The 20,425-nt window shown below is 38.9% G+C and overlaps 1 protein-coding gene across 2 annotated transcripts in view; it reads right to left on the reverse strand.

Annotated features, from left to right (window-relative positions):
* Window positions 1-20,425, reverse strand: part of BANK1 (B cell scaffold protein with ankyrin repeats 1) — a 152,688-nt gene that overhangs the window by 111,501 nt on the left and 20,762 nt on the right. For both annotated transcript variants that reach the window (XM_075090733.1, XM_075090732.1), the window contains exons 2-3: window positions 18,845-19,243; window positions 9,852-9,917 (exon numbers count right to left, since the gene is read on the reverse strand). In XM_075090733.1, coding sequence (XP_074946834.1) covers window positions 9,852-9,917; window positions 18,845-19,238 — 460 coding nt within the window. In that variant the 5' untranslated portion in view covers window positions 19,239-19,243. The remainder of the gene's footprint in view (window positions 1-9,851; window positions 9,918-18,844; window positions 19,244-20,425) is intronic.

A 20,425-nucleotide genomic window follows, 5' to 3' on the forward strand; every position in this document is an offset into this window, starting at 1 on the left:
TTTAGCACTGCCCTTCAGAAAAAAAGAAGGCCTGAACCCTTGCTGAGGAAAACAGTTAGGATACTGTATGCCCACAGCACATATTTAGGGAATATTATGTGTTCATATTTTGAGTCACTCATAAATCTTATAGAATTTACTTCAGAAGACAACACATATGAGGTGCATGCTGCTTCTGAATTTTTTTCTGCCACTTTAGGCAAAGGAGTCTTGCAAAGACAAGAAGCACTTCATTATCAGGTTGACAAAATGAAAGGGCTGAATAACAAATCTGGTAGGCACTGGATTCTCAGATGTCAGCTTTCTGTCAGTGAACATTCTTCAAGGATCGTGTGGATGCATTCTTATCTATGTGAAGTTCATGACAGCTTTATTTCTACTGTCTGCACTCTACTTATTGAAGAAGACAGTAGTTAATTCCACCTTTTAATGTCTGCAATAATTCATCTACTGAGAAGGTCAATGCTAGTGCTAACAAGTTGGTTTAAATTAGGATAACGTTTTCCTCATGCATTAATTGCGCTTTAATGCTTTTATTATGCCTAGTGATGTGACTACAATATCAGGATTTCAACCCAGTCAGTATCGGGATTGCACAGCCCTAGAGTTTAGACAAATTATTAAGAAATGTGGCTCTTACCTCAAAGCTTGGATATTTAAGAGAATGAGAGGTTCCCCTGCTAAGTGGTTAGAAATTTATTAGCTAAAAAACATCAAGCAAGACCTCTTTAACTAAATGTCAGGTCTACCTGACTCACAGTGAAAGCCATTTACAGCAGCCCAGAATAACAGTGATAATAACAAGTGTTATCACTACTCTCTATTTAATAACCAAACTCCAGACGTCTCTAGCACTCAGATTCCTACCTGCAGTTGCACACTATCTGTCCTAAAATGTAGAACATGAAACAACCATATGAAGTGATATTTATAAATGCTGAATAAGCAATACATCAGAGATTAAGCAAGCCTTGGCTTGGTGGCATTAACCAAAACAATGTAGTTCATAAGGGTTTACAGTAATGTCATTCTAGTAACACAAATGGAGCAACGTATGACAATATTTGTTTAATGGGGGCAGAAAGTGTTGCCTGATGTACAAGTCTTTTGAACACTTAAATTTTGGACATATTCACTGTGAATCCTCTTTATGGTCTTGCTTTTAACCTGAAAGCAATGGCTAGGGAGCTCCACTAATTGCTAAGGCTTTCAGAAAAATGATCACTTAACAAGGATTTGGAGCTGTAGGTGAAGATTAGCTTAAAAGAAACAGAAAAGGAACATCACCATAATGCTGGAATATCTGAAAGAGGATTTATTAAAAGGTAGTTGTTCCTTGGTGAGTGTGTTCTTTTAACATTTTATATAGTGGTGACCTATCTGTGAGGTTCTTAAACTGTAGCAGTAATGACAAAAATAATGGATGAATAAAACCAGACCCTTTCTTGTAGGATCGAAGTATAAGAAATATTAACTATATCTAATGATGCTTAGACAGCACTATGAGCTAGAGGCTAAAAAGAAAGGAAAATCTATTATCATCTTCCCTTGAGTATTCAGGGCAGTCCTACTGGGAATTATCGTCTATTACAGAGGGTAATTCTCCATTTCCATTAGGTTACTTTTGTTGGCTTACTTTTGATAAATATCTACTACTGACAGTCACATTGAAAGGACTGATCTTAAATTCAAGCTCATATTTAAATAATAAAATATTACACACGTTTATTGTAACAGCTATTCACTTAATTGGGCACAGTGCTGATGTTTTCAATTTTACTTCAATGTTCTGTCTTAATTCATGTAACTTCAATACATCAATTTGGTATATTTTACACAAAATCTCTTGGAATGCATTACTGCTTTCAATTTAACATTTTCAACTGAATTCATCAAATAACTTTGAAATTGCATTCCTTCGCATAAACTGTGAAGTTTTAATGAAGCCTCTCTTGTCTCTTGTGGATTCAACAATTAATGCTGTATCATGGCTTCTGAACAAATTTCATGCCACATCCAACCTTCCCCTACCCCCAAATTCCAACTTTTCAAATACACTCTTTAGCTATCCCTATTGCAGTCTACATGAGGATTATAAATTGCCTCTGTCTTTGCTTGGTAATTGCTACATGTTTCAAGTCAAAAAAGTATGTGACAGATTTGGGGTATTAAAAATAGCAGAAAACATAAACTTATGAAAGATTTACGTGTTTTCTAAGGCAACCCATAGGATGAATCTCACAGCCAAAATTTAGTTGGTTTTACAAAAGCAAAATGCCTGCTAGCTTTACAAATTCCAGTTCTTCCTCAAGTTTGCTAAAGCAATGCTAGATGAAGAACTGAAACTGCATACAAAAAAGGTCCTCATTTATCCCTAGATCACACAACTATAAGAGGTTGAGAAATACTGGCAAATCATGTTAGGCAGATGAAAAGGAATGGAAAGGTAATTAAGCACACATGGTTAACTTGCCATGTGAATGAAAAGACAGGATGTTCCAGTGTCAAAGACGAAAATAAAGAGGATTACAGGGAAGGACACTTAGGCTATGTTCAGCAGATCATTTAAGTGCAAGAGTCATCCCATGCAATATGGTAGGACCACTCCCCAGCACAATGCGAGATAAAGGCAGAGGTGGTCCCACTAGGTTCTGTGAGGTATAATTGGAAAGGTGCTCACGTATAAGTGACTTCCTCATAATTCAAAAGCTTAAAGTCAAACACATGTGTGAATGCTCTGCAGGAATGTGGATGAAAGTAGAGCCATACAGAAAAAAACAAAAGTAACCTTCTGTAATGTGGAAAAATCAGGAAAAAAAGACTTATGCACACCATATTCTTCCTGCAATCCACCAGAAGTTTATCACAGACATTCATGAAAGTTAATCCTCTCCAAGTATGGGTATTTGTAAATGCTGTATGAACTCAGCTGAGAGTGCAGCAGAGTGCGATTGTAAGGCAGCCTCTAACTGCACAAATTGCTCTATAAATGACCTGAGAAAGGCTGAGAGAAACATGGAGGCAGAAAACATCCACCATACTGGGCTTCATTCAGTGAGCCTGTTTTCCTCAGCATGAACATTGGATTTATTAATTTTTACTGTAAGTCCTTTCGAAGATATGATTTCAAAGCAAATCCCCTTTTCTGCTCTGCTGAAAAGTTTTCTTTTACCGATGGTGAGAGAGGGCTTAGGAATGGGAAGATTTCTAAAAAATCACAGAAAATTATTACATACATACTCAAACATACAAACATCTAACTTAAATCTTTCTTTCATTTTCTATCATGTATAAATTCCAGACCAAACTAAACATATTCATTATTGAACATGCTTTAAATAATGTTTCTCTCTATGCTGAATCATCTATCTTTTGCAAATACATTGACAGTTACCTTTGTCTTTCTCAAAAGCATTCTTAGTCCCAGTTTCTCCTGCATGGTTGAGTTCTGTCAAAAAAAGTAGCTTTCTTTGAGTTGGCCTATTTTGCCCATGCCTCCAAATTGTTTCTATTACTTTACTTACAGTGAACAATTTTTCTTGCAAATAAGCATCAACTTGACAGTTCCTTTAAAAGCTATGAAGGACAGTTTTTCTTTTTCTGAATATTTGGAGTTGGTGTTTATGTCATCTTAGCAACCGATGGTGCTGCAATTTTCAGTCACGTCTATTTCTCTCCCATAAAAGCAACCCCTGGAACTCCCTTGCACCTATTGCTTTATGCATTACTATATACGTGTAGGCAAAGATTGACCTGATTGCAAAGGTGCACACCCACCTATTCTTATATTATCAGCTATGTTTTTGTACACAAAAATTTACCACTCTAATTGTAGCCTAATGGAGTAATCATAAAAGCATCTAAACACAATATAAGAGTCTTATCATGTGTAGTCATATTGGATCTCGTAGCAAAAACCAAAAATCTTGCCTTCAAATAACCCCAAAACAGCAAAAAGCCATTTACTATGATTTTATCAATAATGTTTGAGAAATAATTTGCATGAAACTGTGGGTGTTTCTTCATATATATACTTTCATAAGATTTTAACTGTATATTCAGAGGCAATCTAAGGCTATGACAAGGTAGTTCCTAACTGGTCTGTGGCTTGGAAGAAAGATTTGACTTAAAGTCTGCAATCAGTACTTTGGTTAGGATGCATATATTTAAAGGCTTTTTGGGACTAAATTTATCTTTTACCAGAATTTATCAATTCATGTTATTATTTTTACAGCAATCAAAGCTATGATTTTCAGCTGCAGCAGTAGCACTAATGACCATTCTGCTGAGCTTTAGACACATAGTAAGACTGTCCCAAAGAGTTTCTAAACTATTAGGCACACTGATTAGTTTGGAAATAACTACCTGCCTGAGGTCATTTAGGTGCTGAGCAGAACTGTTTATGGAGCCTAGGCCTGTTATTTCCAGTTTCTACATTCTTCATACTTTCATCCTGCCTCTTCTCCAGGGAAAAGTAAACTGAAGTCTGTCTGGCCGTCTGTGTGCACCAGCAGTTCTCAGTTATTAAAGCCTAATGCTTTATTAAAGAGTCCATCTATCCACTTCAGAGTTACTAAAGTTCTACCACAATAAGAACACTTTGGCATTTTTGTTCCATTTCTATGTGGTATCAGCACACACATATCACCTCTGTTTCAGTGAAGCCCAAAATCTGAGACATGCTGTTACAACAACAGAGACAGGTTATCCTCCCTCTACTGACTCAAATTACCGCTGAAGACAAAAGGACTGATAGCAGAGGCATCCTGGGTTGTGAGCAGACCTCCAAAATGTGTTTGCTTGATAAAATAGTCCTGCAACTTCCCTCTTATTCCAAAGGGGCTAGCTACAGCTGCCTAGTGGCTCTATTATCTCTAAACTACTATTCAAGCCTCTTATAACTGGCCTGCACAAACTGCACACTGGACACATTGGACACAGAATGGCATGTGGCTGCATTTTGTATTATATAGATATAAAAGAACACAGGTAGAGGGGAGCATTTTAGAATCAAGTCATACTTCAGTGAAGCACACGCGGCAGGCAGGCCAAAGGCTCAGATTTCAGGCTGAATAGGGATTCAAGTTTTTACAGATATCACCCTCAAGGAACTACTAGTGGGGAGCCAAACTCTCCCCTCTTGGCCATGTTTGAAGCTATTATCTTGATGAAGAATATTCTTTATGGTCAAAGTAAAAAAATTACATGTCTGGAAGGTCATGAAGTTTAACATAACTGAGAAGTCCTTTAACAACTGCATTGGGAGAGCCTAGGGGGAGAGACGCTGGTAGCTGGCATTCTCAGCCTTTGCCTGACTCAAAGTACAGGATACATATCATTAATAGTATCCAAACATTTACTGACACAAGACAATATACTCCATGTTATAGCATCCTTTAAATCATTCTGGTAACAGCAGCTAGCTTGAACTGTAGTAGCTCATTCACCAAATAGCGTATCAGTCTGAGTATGACAGGAGAGCTCCAATACCTGCACAGGGTACCAATGCCTGGGTGAAATTTACGATGCTGTTCTTAATCTGTACAGCTCTAAATTACATGGGACTTTTCTATCTAAGAGACCACATCTCTCCATGCCATGCTGCCACAGCTGCTGTCAGCAGAAAGACTCATGCCAGACACATTTGGTATTAAAGAAGGGGGGGGTGGGGGGGGTGGGGGGGTGATGTGAGTGGTTACCAAGACTGACTCACTAGGGGACATGCTGCTTTGCAATTTACTCCGGCTTTTGGTTTGAAATAGCTAAAATCTATTGACCCTTAAAGCAGGCTAAAACGTGTGCTCCTTTCTGAGGAACACCATCAAGAGTAATGTTTTTAGACACATCTGAAAGCCATGCTTGCTTTCTAACTCCTGATTATTTTCCTTTTACTAGGGTTATGAATAGGAAAGTAATCTGAGGTCATTATCTTTTAAGGCACTGTCCTTTTATCAAACACCTAGACCCCAAAATAGGCATGTTTTACTAAAATAGGATTTCAGATGGCATTATAGGAAAGAATAGCATAGCAAAGGTACTGAGCAACCTGATCGAGTTGAAGATGTCCCTGCTCACTGCAGGGGAGTTGGACTAGACGACCTCTAAAGATCCCTTGCAACCTAAGCCATTCTATGATTCTACTCTGATAGCTCTTCTTTATCTGCAGAAGGGATGCCATCTATTTTGTTACAAAGTGCTGGCTTTTCTCCAGATTAGTTTGGTAAAGGATACAGGTAACATGGTATGCACATATATGTTAGTTTGCTGAGACCTCTCAGCAGGACCAAAAGATGTCTCCTGTTAAAACTTATAGGCAGACAGCTACCAAACTTCAAAATCATCTTTTTGTGCTCTGCTCCCCCATTCCTAATTAGTTCCATTAGTAAGTGCTAGGATTCAAGCCTTAATGGCAAATGTTAAAAAAGACGAAGCTGTTTCACAGGAGAACAGCCTTTTTTGAAGCTGAATATCACCTAATGGGTATCTAAATCTGAGGTTATCTCTATTTTGCAGGTAAAATAATGAATGCCAGTTCCACAATAAGGCATTCACGTTTTATCTGTATGGTTACGAGGCTGTGTACCCAGATCCTAGTAAGACTCCTTAACTTTTCCAACCTTAGTTGCTCTTTGGGGAGCAGAAAATTTCCTGAGGAACCACAAGTGAATTTCTCAAAATGCAGCTTTCTAGCCATAAAAATAAGTCTGCTTTTCTTACACAGAAACCCAAAATAAACACATAACAACATTTGTGAGTGGCTGAAGAGCTGACTTGTTCACTTATCACCTACAGGAATGAGTCCTCATACATTCATATCATGGTGATTAGCATTCCACAACAGGATCTTTTCCATCACTCACTAGCAAATCAATTGTTTTCACATCTGATTGTAGCTCATATTTCCCCAAAGGATCTCAGTGATCATACAGTTTTTCCATTTTCTTGTGTACTGTCTGACCTTTTCCCTCAAGGCCTTGCACAATTCACTTTAGTCAATCACTTCTTATTGATTGTTAGTGCTTGCTCATTCCCCATCTACCTTTGCTTTATGGGATATAGTTTGTTTCAGTTTGTTTTGGTTTGGTTTTTTTTCTTTCTCCCTATGTCCTGTCATCCACTTGCTGCTCTTTCCACCCTTGTTGCTTTAGATTTCTCATTTAGCTTTATACTTCTGATCTGTTCAACCTTCATTCCAGTTCAAGTCTACGTTCCATCTTCTCTCAGCTTATCCTTTCTTTTGTACAATATCTGTACACTCAAACTTCAGCTTTTGGCATGCCAGTTTCCACTTAAGACCTTACAGGAAGTGCTGTTCTTTTGTGAAGTTATAGGGTTCTAGTGAAAATACTTTCTTGTTTTATAATTTCTCCTGACACTTCTGTTTTGCGTCCTACATACAGTTAGCACTGTGTACACTTCCTTCTTATTAGGAAGGAGCAAAGAGAAGAGAGAGTCCTTGGAGACGTATTTTTCACAATTTGTCCAAAGTCAAATCCTGTCTGGTTACCTGAAGGTTCACCTACTTTCTACAGGCACAAATACTGGGTCATTTGCATCTGCTCTCTTACCTTTCCTGGCTTTATAAAGACTGATATGCTGAATCTTGGAAACTGACGTAATTTCACTTCTTGGTCTACTTTTCCCTCCAAAGCTCTGCAGTGGTATCAGATAACTGCTCCCTGTTGCACCACCACAGAAGAAATGTTGACCATGTATTTCCTTACACTCATTTGGGATCAGTCTTAACCTCACATAAGGGACACAACTGTTGGGAATCCCTCTTTTCTAATTGTCCCTTTCACTCATCACAGCAATTGAGAACCTCTTTAGTCCTCTTAGCAATAACTAGACATCATTAGCCAGCAGAGGCTACATACAAGCAGTGCTATCAAGATGACTGCCAAAAGCTGACTAAGAACTGTGGTCCAGGCAACTTCAGCAAAGATTTCAAGTGAAATTTTTGCTTTTAATCCAAGCCTTTCCTGGCTAGAAAATCTTCAATTCACTTTATTACAACATCAACCATTCAGCTGATGGTAAACTTTGACTTAAAGGTGCTCTTCAAGTCCCCATGTAAAAGCAGAAAAGGATTAATATAAAAAAAAGTCAAGGTTTAAAGTGGGAGTAGCTTGGCGGAACACCTCCCCAGTCCTTTCTTTTCTTGGGATTCTCTGTTTTCTCTGACCATTCCCTCTTTTACTGTCTCGTTTTTTGGACATCATGATCATGAATGAGAGGAACAGTGATGCCAGCTTATTAAGCACCTGGATGATGAGCCAGTAATGACAAAAAGTCGCCTTTATACCAACAAACTTCTTCAATGCACTGACCCATGGCACATTCAACACAGGACCAAGAGACACCCTTAGAAACCTTGACAGTAGCTCTGTAGGGATAAAAAAGTATTTTACTGCAGTTTTCTGCTTGAGATCACACCAGTACACCTGAGATGCTAAGAGAGTCACAAACAGTCCCTGTCAGAAAGGAAGGGAGGACTAATAGAAGAAGGTTTAGTAGAGAGAAATGGTTGGTGCTAAATACTCCCTTCAACACTACACATATTTCAAAGGGGCATATTTCCAACTAGTTCTAGTCTGGACCTGTAGAATGCACACCTTTTAGTGTATGAAGTGCACCCAGTGAGCTCCCAGAGTGCACTTTGCCTTTTAGTTTTATCAGAAAGGGATCCAATTCACATACTCCAAGTTTGTTCTGGATTGTGAACCAAAGAATAGTAAGCAGGAATGACTGGAGTATTTAAAAGCACACAGGTTGATGCTCGTGTCTTGTAATTAACTGAAGAATCTAAAATTCTAAACTCCATACATCACTGACATGTATATTGAAATTGTGCCAGCGAGGAAGAGACAGTGCACTTGCAGCATCCTTCTGCCTTTACACCTTGCCAGCAAAACAGACCACAGAGCCAGTAACCTGAGAGTAACCAGCAGTACAGAACTGGTATGCCAGGAATTCCAAAATAACTTACTTGTCGTTTCCATCAGACAGCATGCTGGTGCTGTTAAGTTAATCACTTCACAACAGTATCAACCCCAAAATAGAATCATAAAGGTTGGAAAAGACCTCTAAGGATCATCAAGTCCAACAGTCAACCCAACACCACCATGCCTCCTAAACCATGCCCTGAAGTGCCACGTCTACACGTTTTTTGAACACCTCCAGGGATGGTGACTCCACCACCTCTCTGGGCAGCCTGTTCCAATGCCTGACCACTCTTCCAGTAAAGAATTTTTTCCTAATATCCAATCTAAACCTCCCCTGATGTTGTTTACGTAAGAACTGGGGATAGGAAACATGTTATGTAGCTCGTTACTAAAAGCAAGTGGAGATTTTTGCAGTCTGTTTTCCTTACTAAGACTCTATGGGCTTTCACAAATATAAATAAACCAGAATGGTAAATGTCAACAGGTGCTGAAGTTGTGATGCAGGGCTTCTCCCAACCACTGGCTGCCAATGCATGATGCTGCAAATGTAATGTGAGTAGGACAGATTTATCTGAAATTTCAAATAAATCCTCTCTTTACTGCAAGCAAAACTCCTCATGCTGGGAACAGAAAAGAAAGATCTCCATGTCTTTCTTTTTTTTATATTCTGAAATCAAAGGAAACGTCCCTGCTGTATCTCCTCCCCTTTTCACACTCCTCACAAGATTGTGTGGGTATAGATGTGTGGGTGGATGTTTGAAAACAAGGCATGTTCCTCTACACAGCTGTATGTTATGGTAAGGTTATTTTATCGCCTTTCATGTCTGACAAGATGCAAGAAAACAAATTTAATTTTCTGAAGAGTACTGGCTTTATTTGAGTAAATGCAAGGGGAATTCAACTCACCATCTGCAAGAACTGCTTCATAGATGTAAGACAAAGAGTCTCCAGGATTTTCATTTTGTGGCTTACCTAGGGAAAAAGAGTAATTCTTTAATGGTATCTACTTGGAAATATCTTTAACTGGTCATCAACTCTGATGACAGTGATCATTGCCCTCCTACTTGACTGTTTCACAGTGTTTAATTTGCTCTAAGGAAGATCTTAGCATCTGATATCAAGCTGGGGGAAAAAAATTGGCAAAATAAAACAGAGTTAAGAAAACAAATGGACAAACAACCTAAAACCTCAGGAATAAGGAAATACCATGCCACCAATTTCCACTTTCTTTTATTAGACGAAATTCTGTATGTTATTTTAAATGCAAGGTACAGCTATTGTAAAGCTACGGTTTTGCAGATAGGAATAAAAATACAAAGGCTAGTGGAGAGGAACAAGCCTAGACAGATCTTCAGATGGAACTGTATTTATCCTTTTTCAGTAAACATCCCTGTGACTGATCTTTTCAATTTACTATAGCAGGTAAGAAATGTGGGCTTGAGGAAGAAAAGTCTCCCTGAATGTCAATACAGCAAACAATGGGTGAGGAGCTGGACAAAAGGAAAGAGAATAGAACCAGGTACAGGGAAGTGAGAAATGGAAAAAGGATGCAGGCTTGGGGTTTGGAAGACAAGACAACTGTGCAGGGCTGTGTTTGATAATACAATCAATCAAGCTACAGAGCTCCCAGTATTGGGTCAAAAAAGCAATTATCAATTATCAGTACTTTACATGAAGTAAAGTACTGGTAAAATATTAAGAAACTTGTCAGTTCAGATTTGTTGAAATTATTTTGATGGCTTAATAGCTACCAGGAGACTTTCTGCTGTATTATGCAATAGCTGTCTATGCCACTCTACTCTGGATCAAGTTACCACCTCTTTTTCCACATCTGAGGTAACATTGACTTAAAAGATACAAGGCCTGCTTGAACTCCATATTGTGAGAGATAGCTAACTCAACAAACATGCTGTTGTACAGCATCTGTGGGATCCTGATCACGATCCCATGTATACTGCAGAGTGCTCCAGAAGTGAATAACCAATATTCAAGGGGCCAAGACTGAAAAGTAAGAGTCACTGGGTAAAGACTCCAAGGCTAGGATGAGGAGCCTGGGAAAGCAATAGTTTTATAATGACTTAATTAAGGTCACATAAAATCAAACACTCAAAAGCATTCTTTCTCCTTTGTAGTATATTGTCGACTATTTCTTTTAAATTGATCTGTACTGTGGACAGTGCACAAGTTAGACCTACTCGGGCATTGTGGTTTTGTACTTAAAGAAGGTGGTGTTTACTGTATTCTAATTCAGTTATTCTTGTAATAACCAAAGTCCAGGGAATGAGGAGAGGATTCCAGGGAGAGATAGGACAGTGATATTGATTGATTGCTGGTCTAGAGAATTTAGGTAATTTCAGGTTCCCACCCTGAAATTTTCAGGCAAAAAGCTAGAAGGCTTTTAAAACACACTTTTCAGAAGTACTCATGAGTTTCGTATTGCACTTTCCATGAAAGACCTTACAGCTGACCTGCAGACATTTCAGCAGTCACAGATGCATCTGAAATTTAAGGGAGTTTGAATATGGATGTAAAAAATACTGTATATTTGTAAGTGTTATGAAAAGTAATGTCGTAAAGTGGTATCAGAAGAGGAAGAAATGCTTCCCCCTAATATTGCTAAACACTAGTATGTAAAATGATGATAAAATAAAATTATGTTTGGAGAGCACTCAATACAGAAAGGAGTTCTACAGAAATGCACATTAGGAAATTAATAATTCTGTTTTCTCAACAGGATTTGAATGGCATTCAGTACATAAATAATGCAATCACAAACTCAAACACAAAACAAAGTATCAAATAACCGCTAATTAACTGAACACTATTTACCCTGTGTACTAATGAGGGCAGGTTCTTGGTGGGGGGTGTGGGGAGTGGGAAAGAATGCGCTCACATAATTAAAGGCAATAAATGCTATGAACAATGTCCTAACTAATGTTTAATAGGCTACTTTGTACCTATAGCTTTTTGACTTTTGAACACCTAACTTTGTAACTGTAAGAGCATTTTCTGGACCAAGTTCTGTCCTCACAGCCATTTAAGTAAGTACAAAGAGACGCTACCGAAAGCAAAATCTGATTCTATATTAAAAAAAAGTTCTTCTTTTGCTATCCTAATTCTGAATTTTTTTTTCAGAATGAACTTAAATAGGTGCTACACTAAATTTTTTCAGGGATAGGTGTTACAATTTTTTTAATCTGGAAAACAACATGACCCTTATTTTATCCTATTTCCAAGAGGCTGACACTACCTTAACAGAAATACATCATGGTGAAATTACAAATAGCAATTTTGTTATAACAACACTTGTGTGCCAAAAAATATACAAAGAACGTATTTACAGAGGACGTCTCTCGACACCTTCCAATAATAACTTTTCAGTAATTGTGATTGGTAACCACAGCGCAAAACCTGAAAAGAGTCGATAATACATTATATGAAGGACATTTAAGACTACAGATTCAGACAGACATTTCGCAGTGCCAGCTGCAAAATACCTGATGGAAATCTTAAAATTAAATTATTTGTAAGCTTTAGAAATAGCCTCACAGCTGCAGCTAAATACTGACTGATGGCTGTAGTACCATAAACAATACATAAATTTGGATGGTGTCCACTTGCAACCTTGAAAGAGCATAATAATAAATCCATTAATTCATTTTAAAAATAAAAAATTATAACCTAAATAAACAACAGTAAAACCACAGTACATTAAATTAGCACACACTGTTGTAGTAATGTTTATGTTCTAGTCATTTGACTTTTATTATTAATAAAACTTTTTATGAGCTTGTCCTAAATGCTGTTAAAGAACATTCACTTTAAGATGTCAGTGCATTCACTTTTCCAGGTGTAAGCAGTTTTCATCCAATTACTGTCAAAAATAAGCAGAAAAAACATCACATGCATGATGCATACTTCAGAATCCAAGTGTACAGGTCACCATGACTGGCTAGACATATCGAAATATGAACTGCTAAGAAACCTGATTATATAACACACAAAAATCTTCTCTGGATCTTGCAGAAATAGCAGACGAAAGAACACAGAACTCAGTTTAAGCAACAGGGGATGACAGTCTCCACACCCTGTCTGTGGTTGCCACCTCCAGGCTGCCACTTCAGTTTCCCTTCTGGTTTGAAACAGCCAGGATCACGTGCCAGATGAAACAAGTTACTGACACTAACCACCATTTTTTGTTGACAGTCATCCCTGGTACAAACCCCCATCACTGCACTGGCATCCCAGCAATCATTCTGTGCGGAGATGGAGAAATGCATCTCAGGAAGATCTTAGCAGCAGGCCCTGCAGAGCAGTTCAAAGACTCATTGGCAGGGGAAAAAGGAAACAAGGATGATATCGTAGCACACTTCAGCCAACAAAATGCCCCTTCTGCTCACAACAAATTAATACAGATTATTGTCATTTTAATAAAAAAGTTTAATTGGCATTTGGGGTGCTCCTCAAAAAGCAGACGACCTCTAAGCACCAACAGTGTTATGCACTGTGTGAATGTAACTACATTGGGGAAGGAGGAAAGGGAGGTACAAGCATGTGGTCTCATCTACTGCAACCCCTCCCAGCAGTGAACAAGGCCAGAACCACCTACCTACTTCCCTCTATTTACTCAATCTTGTGTGTCCATGTGAGCAATCTTTACAACCAAGCTTCAGTACACGCACACAAAACCAAGCTGTATTCAGTATTCACAAAAAAAAAAAAACAAACCCAAATTTTAGTCATTTTCTTTCCTCTTCAACTTTGGTTCTTGTTAGCACTTAGCTTCATTTCTTCGTAGACTCCAAGTCAATGTCAAAATCTATGTGAAACTCTTGCCCATTGAAGACAATGGTAAAGTTCCCACTTTAAATTAAGTGTTCTAGCTCATCAGCACAAGTCTTGCTGACAGCCTAAGAAAACCCATCTTTGTTGGTTACTCATACTTGAGTACCAACATGAAGAGGATTTTACTGGAGAACAAGCAAAGCAGTGGATTGAAAATGTGAAGTATTGATTCAGTATTCAACACTATACCCAATTCCTGGCAGAATAAAATCTGTGCCACTGTACTAGAAATGAAACAGCAGCCAGATACCATAAAGACTTAGGGTAAAAGTTTAGTGATTCCTTTTCAGTGACCTGCACAATGGAAATGAGCTCCATATTTGAAGCAGGATGAAGATTTGTGTATGTTAAACCCTATTTTAAGCTCCCAGCCTGTTTGTCTTACATTTACTTATTGGAGACAAACACCTAATGCTAGTGTCTCATTACTCCAGATCTATACCTTACTAGTAGATGTAAAAGTAGTTTTCTTAACATTAATGATCTTGGTGATTAAAATTGTGTGCAGGTACACTGAATACTTCTTAGGTAACAAACAGAAATTAATGGCATATTGCTGTCTCAAGTAGAAGTTACATATTCATTCTGAGAATCTTTCCTGGGCTGTCAAAGACCGTGGATACAGTTTTCTAGCTGAGTTATGTTACTTTATGTACCTCTTCTCACTTTTCAATACAAAAGCAGATAATGAATAGATACATGTATGTTGAGTGGTTCTCAACTATCAAATTTTATAGAAGTAGATTCTCTTCATATTTTGGGGGTGGGAGGTGGGAAGATTATACCAGTGCTTAGAGAAAAGGCTGGGAGTAGAAGTGACAAGAGTTGCTTTGCTGAGCTGTAAACAATGAAATCTAATAAAACAGCATGCAGACTAATTGATTCTTACAACTCCTGAGCTGTACTGAGAAGTCCTACAAAAATGTGTCATAATAGTGTCTGCACACTTTAGAAAGAGTGTCGCAGAATTTTTTTTTGTATTTGATAAGACCTGTTCTCTTTTTGCATTATCAATACTGAGGCACAAATAACTACAGGAGGAATTCAGGACATTTCAAGATCTAAGTAACTGCCTCCAGCTGCAAATATCTTTTTATGCCTACAAATCTCCTGCTAGCCTGAATTTGAAGTGTTTCAGGACTAAACAAAAACCCTAGCTATGTCTAGGCTAAAAGTCCCCAGGGTACTAAATTAATACACTGAAAGTATGTTAATTTAATATAAAAAGGTGTACACAGTTCAGCAGACCAAGGAGAAGCTGTAGAAAGAAAAATGGAAAGGAAGACAGACAGACGCAAACAAAATGTGTCTCCTGATTCTACTTCAGCAATATTAAGGAAAGCTGTTAAAGAAAAGTCAGAATTCTAGAGTCACACTAGGCCATCTTAGATGTTAACATAGAAAAACAAAATTTCTCTTTCTTGGCTATTTCTCTTTTTTTATGGCAATGGGCCCTTACACAAAATTCAAAACCAACTCCATTTCTGAATGTAGCAGTTTCAAACAGTGCTTTTCCTCCTAAAGGAATCTTTTGACAGCAATAAAAATATTTGCATTCCTCTTCATGCATAAGGTGAGTATAATAACATCTGTCACCATCCAGGAAACACATGTTAGAAAAGGTCAGTTTCCATGCCTCAGTTCTCCCTTTACTCCTGAGAACTTATCTTGCCTAGGAACTTTGCAGAGTATGGAGAAAGCTGTAAAGGAAGGGTAGTCAGGCCACACCTGGAGTACTGTGTACAGTTCTGGTCCCCGCTGTACAAAAAGGATACGGACAGGCTGGAAGGGGTCCAGAGAAGGGCCACCAAGATGATCAAAGGACTGGGAAGCTGCCATACGAGGTTAGGCTGGGAGAACTGGGTTTGTTCAGCCTTGAGAAAAGGAGGCTCAGAGGGGATCTCATCACCGTGTACCAGTACTTAAGGGGTAACTACAAAGAAGATGGAGACTCCCTTTTTACACGGAGTCACATGGAGAGGACAAGGGGGAATGGACCCAAATTGCTCTTGGGGAGATTCTGGTTGGACACGAGAGGGAAGTTTTTCACAGTGAGGACAGTCACCCATTGGAATAATCTCCCCAGGGAAGTGGTTGACTCGGCCACGTTGGACACCTTCAAGAGTTGTCTGGACAGGGTGTTGGGTCATCTTGTTTAGACTGCGCTCTTCCTAGAAAGGTTGGACTGGATGATCCCTGAGGTCCCTTCCAACCTGTGATTCTGTGATTACCAGCACCTAAGCAAAACCATTATTAACACTCTCCAGGATTGTGAGGTAACAACCTGATTTAGCATCTGTCTTCAGTTGTTCTAACTACCCACAAGCCAATCCTGAGCCCTAGCATCAATTAGACCTAGGATCTCGATGGCCTGCTCTGCTAAGGGATTAACAGAATGTAGTTGCGGTGATGCACAACAGTGTGGTGCCATGTAATCACTGTAATTAAAGCATATCAGTAAATTTTTAGATTCTGGTACATTGACAGCTCTTGTTAGTACTGAGGAGACAAAAAGGTACAAATGCATGGAGGAACAAGTTACCAGCAATGAACCATTTAGGAAAAAAACAGGAACAGTAAAGCATGAAGAACATACACAAAAGTGTTTTCATTACAATTTCCAAAAGCAGAAATATAAGGGATAAGGAATAAGAACTGACAAAAATGAAAAGTAACAGATGACGGCGATCCATATGAAGAGAGATGGGAAATCTTGTGAGTGTATAGTCCTGAAGACAGACATAAAAATATTGCTCCAAAGAAAAAACAATCCAGGTATACTTAATAACCCCTTAGCAAGCCATTATAAATACAAGGGAAAAGATTTTTCCCAGATGCGTAATCTATCAAAATTCCTGCCATAGATATCACAAAGGCTAAGAGCTTAATAAGTTTCTACAGAAGAGTATCATAAATACAGACGCTGCAAACGGTCACCATTACCTTTAAGCAAAGGTAAATAACAAGACATACACATCTTCACTCCTCAGAGCCTAAACCAACAACCAGATGACAGCAAACCTCGCACTTGGAATACTTCCACTGTGCAGAGAGCAGTGCAGAGGTCTCCTAGCAAGCACTGATCTGAGCTGGCCTGCCTGGTGGCCAGGGCACACCAGTACAGAAAAACACAGGGCCAGTGCAGTTGCCAGTTATGTGTATGGAGGAGGGCTTACACCCTGAAGCACCAGGTAGCAATGCTACTCCCAGTCCTGGATTTAGTTCAGTCAATTGAATTGTCTGATCCCAGCCACAGTCTATGCACCCCTGGTAAATATGTACACACAGAGACTGAGGCCTTCAACAACTATTTGTTGATTCAGATTCATACTCGTCTCTGAAGTTGCTGATATTGACCACTGCCAAAGAAAAGACCATTTGAGCACCTATTAGCCACTTGACATTACAATCCAAGTAAAACTCCAAGGGCAGATGCAATAAATATTTTTGTGAATGCACAGGCCTAAGCAAAGAACCGTCGTCTGCCTTCTAGGAAACTGTTTATCTTTGCAGGAAAGTTTGCAATTTCCTGTGCATGATTCAACTGACTGTCTCTGGGCCCAGTTCCTTCCTATATATACACACACATAGTGTAGACCCACTGTTTTCATTCCACTAAAAAGCTGCCAAGGAACTTCAGTCTGAAGCTACATATCACACACAGTCAGAAATTGCAAACATTACCTCCTGAAACCAAACCAGGCAACTGTAATTAGCCCCAAAACTTAAAGTCTAAAAGACACTCAGAAAAAGATATACTGAGGAAAAGGTTAACAAATACTGAACAGCAAGAAATGTTAGAACAGGAGATGGTCGGGAAGAAGGAGTTTAAAACTTAGTTTTGAAAGTACTGATCTGATATATCTGGGCTGGGTGTAGACACATTCTCGGCAGGTTTGAAAGCCTTAAAGTAATGCTTAAGCTTACCAAGCACAAGACTGCAGGGACATCCAGCTAGGTCACTCTGACTCAGCTGGGGTCTCTCTAACCCTGTGTTCAAAAGAATATTCTTGGTTGTTCATCTGCATCCAAATCCAGGTTAATTTCTGAATAAAACTCCTGAACTGCAGGATGTCTTTCTCAAGCACAAGCTCCCACGCCAGTAAACCGGCACCTTACAGGTAACAAAAACAGAAGCACTATGTTGTGCTTAGTAGATGAAATCATGACAAAATAGCAAGAGCTGAGAGGAGGCAGGAGACTTAGAGACTACGAAAAAGCAGTAATAAATATGATCTCAAAGGAAAACACGCAGTCACCTACCTGAAACCTGTGCACAGCTTACATCACCCTTCCAAAGTGGCCCATGCATCTGTCTTTTTAAAGTTGGTTCTTGGTTTCATTTGTGCAACCTGGCAAAGTTAAGCTTTGGGTTGAAGTAAACCACATGCAGAGACTTTGCCATTTCAGTACCTCTCACCCTCAGAAGAGAGGTTTTTCTTACATTCCAGAAGTGCTGATTTTTACATTAATGCTTCTTTGTAGTTTTCACGGATGTGCAAACTGGAGTTTTAGTCCTTCCAGTACAGACTTATTACTTGGGTTGGTACAGGGGGAGGGAACTTCTGCTCTTATATCTTCCACATTTCAAACAGGAAATAATGCCATCCATGAAACCAGGTCTTACTCAGTAACTATTTTTCACACTGTCAGATTTATCTAAAGGAATATGTGCACTGTCACATTAAGGCATTTTGAAACAAATGAAACATAAACCCGTAGTTTTGTACAATTTCTGAGATTTGTAAACTCAGGAAACAGAAACAAGCCTATGTCAGCAATTCAAACTTGCCATGAAGTAATGATAGTTCACAGGTGGCAGAGGCAGCTTTCAGACTTTCCAAAGCTGCTTCCCTGTGAAAATGAAGCTGGACTAAAACAGTTTCATCACACTTCAATGAGAAATGCATCATCAAACCAAAACCCTTGGGCCAAGCTGAAGGGAGATAATTTCTCCAGAAAATCTGAATTATCACTTTTTCTCTCCTCCAAATGATATTAATACAGCTAATAAAACTCTTAATAATCATAAAAAGTTTTCATTTTTAGATTACCTGGTTGAATAATTCCAGTAACAACAGATAGATATTCCTCAGGTTCTTGATCAGTGGAAATCTCTTTGCTGCCTCCATCTAAGGATAGTATCTCATAAAGAATCTCTGAATTGTGGACCCCACAAAGTAGAATCACCACATTATCCAGAGGTTTTAGAACTTGCTTCAGAAAATAACTTCTCTTTCGATTCAGGCAGTTAAGAAGTCCACACGAGAGTATCAGGAGTTTACATTTATAAGAGGGTAAAGAGCACAGCTCCTCATGCTTGAAAGACGAAGTCACTATATCGTAGAGTAAGATTCCTCCTTCATTCACTATGTGTCCAAAAAGAGATTTTAAATACAGAGCCCACTCTTCTGCTTCTTGTTCATATATCACAAGAATATCCTTCATATTTTCTAGAGAGAAGAAAACATTTTTTAAAAATTTCAAATGTTCTTTGAATCAATTATAAATATTAGAAGACAAGAAGACAGATCATTAATGGACCGTCCCGTCCCCCCCATGTGTACCCCCCCTCCCCCCCCCAAAAAAAAAAAAACAAAAAAAAAACCAAACAAACAACAAACTTGAGCTGCTGCAGAAACAGGACAGGTCATCACCTTGAAATGACAACCATCTGCTTATTTCTAGACCAAGGCAGAAAGATCATCCACAGAAATGTTGGCAAAATAGCTCAGAATATTTTATGTTGATAAGAGCTTCAACTAGTATTTCAGAATAATACTGAAATTGCAGTGTAGAAAGCAGAGTACATTCACACATTCTGCTCACTCCTAGATTCTTGACAAATACGTGATACTATTAAAAATGCAACAGTTAGCTTTCAATGGCAGAAGTACAGAATATATACTTGAACACCGGACATGGTCTGACTTCATTAGAAACAGGATTGGTGTTTAGGGTATTTTGGCAGCATGGTATTAGGATAGTCATTAGTGATCTTTCTTTACTGTCTTTATGCTAACAAAATTACTTACAAACCTGACAAATATAAATCTACACACTTTTTTAGTCCTGCTTTCCCTTTAAGATGTAAACCATGATGCTAGAAAGACGACTAATATTCTTCCACAGTGTTACTAGGGTGACAGTATGAAACAGGCAACAGGCACAAGCTGAAACACAGGAGGCTCCCTCTGAGCAACAGGAAATGTTTTGGTTTTTTGTTTTTTTTTTAGTGACCACTGGCACAGGCTGACCAGGGAAGTTGTGGAATCTCTCTCCAAGGAGCTATGCAAAAGGTGCCTGGACATGGTCCTGGCTCTAGGTGGCTCTACTTGAGCAGGGCAGCTGTACAAGCCCAGATGTCCCTTTCAACGTCCACCATTTTGTGATTCTGTGAAACCATAAAAACCTGTGATTTGCTGACGAATAAAATATACATTAAATGCCAGGGCAGCTTAATACCCCTGGAGTAGTTCACAATCATGGCCCTGTGGAGCAACAATAAGAGACTCAGGAGCAGATACGGCTGCTGTACTTCACCTCCACTGAACTTGACTGTGTCTCCCAGGTTCCTGATGGGTCAGGCAACCTGACTGGCACTTGTTTGCAGTGCACCAGAGCGTCTTTGCAGG

The sequence above is a fragment of the Phalacrocorax aristotelis genome, chromosome 4, assembly GCF_949628215.1.
Source record: "Phalacrocorax aristotelis chromosome 4, bGulAri2.1, whole genome shotgun sequence".
Taxonomy (NCBI): Eukaryota; Metazoa; Chordata; class Aves; order Suliformes; family Phalacrocoracidae; genus Phalacrocorax; species Phalacrocorax aristotelis.